The 7,098-nt window shown below is 39.3% G+C and overlaps 1 protein-coding gene across 1 annotated transcript; it reads left to right on the forward strand.

Moving 5' to 3' along the window:
• Window positions 1-2,774: 2,774 nt before the first annotated feature.
• Window positions 2,775-7,098, forward strand: LOC122294367 (protein TOC75-3, chloroplastic-like). Its single transcript, XM_043103041.1, has 7 exons — window positions 2,775-4,020; window positions 4,314-4,535; window positions 4,648-4,755; window positions 4,863-5,054; window positions 5,166-5,414; window positions 6,135-6,389; window positions 6,713-7,098. The coding sequence occupies exons 1-7, from the start codon at window positions 2,881-2,883 to the stop codon at window positions 6,950-6,952; spliced, it is 2,406 nt and encodes an 801-aa protein (XP_042958975.1). The 5' UTR covers window positions 2,775-2,880; the 3' UTR covers window positions 6,953-7,098.

Genomic DNA, 7,098 nt, shown 5'->3' on the forward strand with positions numbered 1-7,098 from the left:
GCAACAGAAGGCTGGCTGAGTAGTACTACTGATCTAAACCAAGGCTAATTTGTAGCAAGATTTGCTCTTCCTAAGGCTTATGCCTTGGGGAAGGAATTTCTAGTGATGGACATGAGGAGCACTTAAAGATATCTAGCGAGTCAACTGGAACCTGATACAAGCAAAGTAGGTATATATAGGACAATTGTGGTCTAAATTCTCAGATAAATTCATTAAAAGTGCAGATAGAAAACGAGATTACACTCGCCTAATCTCGTTTTCTATCTCGATTTTTAATTATTTTTATTTAAGTAATTGATTTATAAAATCACTTAAAATTTATCATATCAATCAGTATCAGTAGAGGACTTTGAGGCCTTGGGTACGAGGTTGGCAACACCTTTGAATTGGTAATTAAAAACTACAAAATTACAGGCCCAATGGGCAAAGCTCTGGCTACCAGATTATTCACAATAAAACAAAGAGAAATTTTAGATCTAGAAATCTTATGTAAAGAAATTTAGATATTAATATGGGTTTAAAATAATATGTCGAGTTTATTTTATAATAAAAAAAGTTTTACAATATGACAAATAACATGAGACTATATTAGTTTATAAACTTTCTTTGTATAAGATTTGTATGTAAACCAATCACTTTTCATAATACAAAGACCAGACTTGAACAAATATACATTGGGAAAGGAAGAGAGAGTGCAAATGCCGCTCTATTACTGAAGCAAAGAAGCTTATAAACAAGAACGCTTTCGTATTGCAAAATTCTTATCAAATTTATCCTAGCTGCTGCTTGTAGTTTGGTGCATGGTAGGGCTGGGTGGCAAGGCAACCCTGTTTGGACACAAGGGGTGTGCGAGTGAAGGCTCACATGTAGTTGTGCACTGCAGGACGAGGCTCAGGCTGGGCCCGCCCAAGCTTTACCCTATCCGCCCAGCCTGGCCGACCATATATATATATAATTATAAGATTTTCTTTAATAAAACGATGTCATTTTAGAGAAAACTCCCTCAAAAGACATTGTTTCTCATTAGGCTTTATTTTAAAACCTCCTCTCCCACTCCCCATACCGATCTCCCTTTCTTTCCTCTCTCTTTCACTTGTTGTCGCTTGTCTCTCGGAGTTTTTGCCTCTCACCATCAAGACTTACTCCAACTCACTTCAAGTCTTCAATGGATGCCGAGTAGCATGTTAAGGCTGCACTCGCTTTGAGTTTTCAGAAGAGGTCGAGCTGCAAATGAAGGCTGGGCTCGCACAAAATCTTTGACAGAGGTCGAGCAGTGCGTAAGTCAAGCTTGCCTTATTGACCCTAGCACTCGGCAAGGAGGGGTTGAGCAACATGTAAGAACGGGCTCGCCCAAACATTCTAACAAAGGTCAAGTGGCACATAAGCCTAGCTCACCTCATTGACTCTCACGTTCGACTAGAGGGGTCGAGCAGTATGTATGACCGAGCTCGCCCAGATACTTCAACGGAGGTTGAGCGATACGTAAACCTAGCTCGCCTCATTGACCCTCGCACTTGAAGTGCGAAGGGGCCGAGCAGTATGCATGAAAATAAATAATAGTATGTAACGTATTATAAGTAGTTTCGTAAGTCAATTACTTAAATAATTAATTAGTTAAAATATGTTATCTCAACAAATATGAATGAAGATGACAAAATTTTTTTTAAAGAATAATATTAATCAAGAATATTGATTTGGGCCAAATTTTAGGTGATTTAGGTTCAGCTGGAGGCAAAAATTCTAAAGAATATCTAAATAAACAAAGTTTAATAAATTTTTTTATGAGATCATAATATCGCAATCGACTTAAAATGATTATAAAATAATAATTGCTATTTGGAGCGTAAAGTTTAAGACTTAAAACTTTATTTGTTAATTGGTATGTAAAACACATAGTCTCGTTGACATCTCAAAAGTTTATTAATAACAAAAATCTAAAGTTTCAATTTTTATAAATCAAATCTTTATCTTATGAATAATATAGATGATATACTTTACAGCTCAAGGCAGTAGAATTCAAAGAGGCTCGTTTGTATGTCAAGTTGAATTGAGTTTTTTATACATAGTAATGAATTGAGATGGTAAAATGAATTTTGTGCCTATTTAAGATTAGTTTAAATGTATTTAGATAAGGAGTTTTGCTACGTACAAGCAAATTTACATGCCAATTTGTGTACTAATACTGCTTATTTCATATTCAAAATTCAAATTGACACTATTTTTATTAAAATCTGATTTTCTGACCAATCTCATTTTATAGGTATACATATTAGTGCCAAAATTGCTTACAACTAGATTTTTCATTAAAAAATAAGTTTAAATGTATTTAAGAGAAGTTGAAAAAAGATTATGGATCCCGCATGAAAACATGTGTTGAGTTAAAAAATATTGTAGATCTAACATGTAAGTAGGTTTTAAATTGAAATTAATTTAATAATTTGAGAATTAGATATTTAAATTTTAGATTCAATTTAAAATTACACTCAACTGAAATTCATTTTGAATAGAGTCTAAGAGCATGTTTGGTAAGTAAGATAAAAATTTTGAGTTGAGATGAAAGTTTAAAATGTTAATTTTAAGTATTATTATTTTATAATTTGAAAAAGTTATATTGTAATCTTATAAAGTTAAATTATTTATAATATTTTTTATAAAAATTTTAAAAAATTATTATAATGAGATAAAAATATTGAATTAAAATGTATGTACGGTGAGGGGTGGGCTGGGACAGGCATAGGAGATGTCGCCCATTTGAGATGCGAACCGCTTCACTTCATAAACCCAACCTTTACATTTCTCTGACACTCCCCTAAGCAAAAACCCTCTTCTCTCGCTTCCCTCCTCTTCCCCCTTATCCCCAAAACCAAACCCCATTACGAGATGCACTCTTTGGCCGCCCCAACCCACCTCCATTCCACCCCTCTCTCCTCCCGCCGCAAGCTTCTCTCTCCTACCCCTAGACGCTCTCTTCAATGCCTCTCTGTCCCTTCCTCCTCTTCCTCTTCCTCTTCCTCTTCCTCCACTTCTAAACCTGAACCACTCAAATCCACTTTCGTACCCCTCTTCAAAACCATCGCCGCCTCCTCTGCCGCTGCCCTCCTCCTCCATGTTCGCTCTCTATCCCTTGATTTTGGCTCCGGGGGCGGTTCTGGTGGCGGTGGATTCGGTGGAGGCGGAGGCGGAGACGGTCACGGTGGCGATGGCGGAAGTTTCTGGAGAAAATTGTTTGCCCCCGCCGTTGCCAATGCCGACGAGCCTCAGAGCCAGGAGTGGGACTCCCATGGCCTACCTGCTAACATCGTTGTCCAGCTCAACAAGCTCAGCAGCTTTAAGAAGTACAAGGTCTCCGAGATCCTCTTCTTTGATCGGAGACGCTGGACCACCGTCGGCACTGAAGACTCCTTCTTCGAGATGGTCTCCTTGAGGCCAGGCGGCATATACAACAAGGCTCAGCTCCAAAAAGAGCTCGAGACCCTGGCGACTTGCGGGATGTTCGAGAAGGTCGACATGGAGGGGAAGACTAATCCCGATGGCACCATTGCTGTTACTATATCGTTCACGGAGAGCACGTGGCAGTCCGCAGATAGGTTCAGGTGTATCAATGTCGGGTTAATGCCGCAGTCGAAACCGATAGAGATGGACGCTGATATGACTGATAAGGAAAAGATGGAGTACTACAGGAGCCTGGAGAAGGACTACAAGAGAAGGATCGAGAGGGCGAAGCCGTGCCTGTTGGCAAGTCCGGTGCACAGAGAGATTCTGCAAATGCTCAGGGACCAGGGGAAGGTGAGCGCGAGGCTTTTGCAGAGGATTCGGGACCGAGTCCAGAAGTGGTACTTCGACGAAGGGTATGCTTGCGCGCAAGTGGTGAATTTCGGGAATCTGAATACCAAGGAGGTGGTTTGTGAGGTGGTGGAAGGCGATATTACCGAGACGAATATCCAATTCCTCGATAAGCTTGGCAATGTCGTTGAGGGGAACACACAGGTTGCCGTGGTGATAAGGGAAATGCCCAAACAGGTACCAAATTTTCTGCTTATCTTTCCTTTGTTATCTTTTGAATTGTTCTGGTTAAGATTTTAGATTGGTGATTGGTTTTTTTTGAATTACCCACCTCTCCAGTACACAGGCTTTTTAATTGCTGATTGATTTGTCAGAGTGTATGTTTTTTTCATACTTTAGAGGAGCCATTGCCTTTTTTAAATTTTAAGCCTTGTTTCAATTGGTGATTGATAGCTATACCAGCTAAAGTTTTGAATGGATAATTGATTGGTAGCTGATTTTCTTGCTGAATGTTTAAATTTGGCCTACAGCTTCGACCAGGCAATGTTTTTAACATAGAGGCAGGGAAGCAGGCTCTGAGGAACATAAACGCCCTCGGTTTGTTTTCCAACATTGAGGTGAACCCCCGACCTGATGAGAAAAGGGAGGGAGGGATTATTGTTGAAATAAAGCTTAAGGAACTAGATCAGAAGACGGCTGAAGTTTCTACAGAATGGAGTATTGTTCCCGGACGTGGGGGACGCCCCACTTTGGTATAGTTGTCTAACTATATCTCTGCCCCGCCAGCAAACTATCAAATTTTCGGATTCCAGTTTTGAAGGTCTAATTGCGTTTTATCTTACCTTGTGTATGTTCTATGTTTAGGCCTCACTGCAGCCTGGTGGGACTGTTACTTTTGAACACCGGAATATCAATGGGTTAAATAGATCCATTAATGGTTCTGTGACCACCAGCAATTTCTTGAATCCTCAAGTAAGCTTATTTTGATATGCAGATAATGTTTTATTTATTCTAGGAATTCCATGTCATTTATGTAAGAACTTGTATCGTAAGATTCCCATAATATGTTCATCCCTCAGGATGATCTTGCCTTCAAACTTGAGTATGTGCATCCGTATTTGGATGGCGTGTTTGATCCACTCAACCGTACTTTGCGAGTGAGTTGCTTCAATAGCAGGAAACTGAGTCCAGTCTTCACTGGTGGGCCAGGGGTGGATGAAGTCCCCCCTATATGGGTTGATCGAGCGGGTGTTAAGGCAAATATTACAGAGGTAGCCCAAAATGCTTTTTTTTTTTTAATTCATTGCTCTGTTTTGTGAGCAATTTTCAGTCAACTTTATAGTGGCAAGTCTAATGTATGCTGATCATTATATGGCTAGCAGAATTTCACCCGTCAGAGCAAATTTACTTATGGACTTGTAATGGAAGAGATAACAACGCGTAATGAAAGCAGTACTATCTGTCCAAATGGTCAAAGAGTGTTGCCAAATGGAGGAATTAGTGCAGATGGACCTCCAACAACCCTCAGCGGTACTGGCATTGATCAAATGGCATTTTTACAGGCAAATATTACACGTGATAACACCAAGTTCTTAAATGGAGCTATAGTTGGTTCAAGGAATGTATTTCAGGTAAACTAAAATTCTTTTGATGCAGAATGTTTTCTTTAGTAAACTTGGTCTGCCTATAATATCTGCTTCTATTTTGGGTTTGAAAATTGTAAGGGAACAGAGAAAATAAAAGATCATTATGACTGAGGCCATGTAGTCTTCTTATTTTCAGTCAATTTTTTATTTTCAGAAAATAAAAGATCGTTATGACTGAAAATAATTTTTTATTTTTATTTTCAGGCCATGACTGAAAAAAAGTAAGTTTACTTTTTCTCTTATAATGATAGTTTCTGCTTAGGTGAGAGGACCTGTGTCCTTGGTTCCAGCTACTTTGGCGAACATAGTTATTCTGACTGTTGTAGATGTTGAACAGTATGAAGTAGAAGATTTATCAATATACACAAGAATAGATGCTAACCCCAAGGGTTGGCTCAGGTGGTAAGGATCTTGGTCTTGGTGGTATACTCCCTCAAGGTCTAAGGTTCAAATCCTCTCAAGTGCAAACAATTTCTAGGAGTCATTGGACTAGGAGAATTTCTCCTTGAATTGCCCAATGTACACTTACGTGAAACTCCTTACTAAGGGTTTGTGCACTCCCGAGATTAGTTGGGACTTTGTTCTTGGACGCCTAGTGCCAATCACAAAAGAAAAGAAAAGAATAGATGCTGTCATCCAGTTTGACAAATTTTCAACAGGACATGTTTTCATATCTAATGTGCATATTGTATATATGAACTGCAGGTGGACCAAGGCCTTGGCATTGGCAGCAAGTTTCCGTTCTTTAACCGCCACCAGCTTACATTGACCCGATTTTTCCAGCTGAGGGAAGTGGAGGAAGGTGCTGGCCAACCACCACCACCTGTGCTTGTTCTTCATGGCCACTATGGTGGCTGTGTGGGGGACCTTCCAAGTTATGATGCTTTTACCCTTGGAGGTCCCTATTCGGTGAGGGGTTACAACATGGGTGAGATAGGCGCAGCCAGAAACATCCTTGAGGTAGAAGTTCTAGGAAACAAGTATTTGATTAATAGTCCTTTAGGCCGTGTTTGGGTAGACTACAATTCAATATTTTATCATTACTTTTCATCTACTTTTTAGTGCTATTTACTACTATTCAATATTTTATCATTACTTTTTACTAATGTTCACAGATCATCTTAGATCACATCACTGCCCAAACGCTACCTAGTCATCATATATGCATCACAAGAGCTTACTATCAATTTTTCTATGGATGCAAAATACGATTATGCTTATGATAATTATACTGTTAAGTGGATCAACAAATATCTGATTCCTCTTCCTGATGTTGCTTTCAGCTGGCGGCTGAGATACGCATTCCTGTAAAAGGTACGCACGTGTATGCATTCGCAGAACATGGGAATGATCTAGGAACTTCAAAGGATGTCAAGGGGAACCCAACAGAGGTCTACAGAAGACTGGGTCATGGTTCTTCATATGGTGTTGGTGCCAAGCTAGGTCTAGTTAGAGCTGAGTATGCTGTTGATCATAACTCCGGTACTGGTGCATTCTTCTTCCGTTTTGGAGAGAGGTTCTGAGATGTGTAATTGGATTTATATAGATTTTTTTTTTAATAACGTTCTAGTCATTAGCTTTTGGGATAAACTATTGGAGTTGTTTGTTATCTCGGAAAGGCATTTTAAGATGCTTGAAACTAAATACATGATTCACTTAGAGTGGAAAA

This window comes from Carya illinoinensis, chromosome 14 (genome assembly GCF_018687715.1).
Source record: "Carya illinoinensis cultivar Pawnee chromosome 14, C.illinoinensisPawnee_v1, whole genome shotgun sequence".
Classification (NCBI taxonomy): domain Eukaryota; kingdom Viridiplantae; phylum Streptophyta; class Magnoliopsida; order Fagales; family Juglandaceae; genus Carya; species Carya illinoinensis.

Coding starts and splice junctions, on each gene's coding strand:
- LOC122294367 (XM_043103041.1), top strand. CDS start 2,881: ATGCACTCTTTGGCCGCCCCAACCCACCTCCATTCCACCCCTCTCTCC. Junction 5,055..5,165: donor TTAAGGCAAATATTACAGAG/GTAGCCCAAAAT, acceptor TATGGCTAGCAG/AATTTCACCCGTCAGAGCAA. Junction 5,415..6,134: donor GTTCAAGGAATGTATTTCAG/GTAAACTAAAAT, acceptor TATGAACTGCAG/GTGGACCAAGGCCTTGGCAT.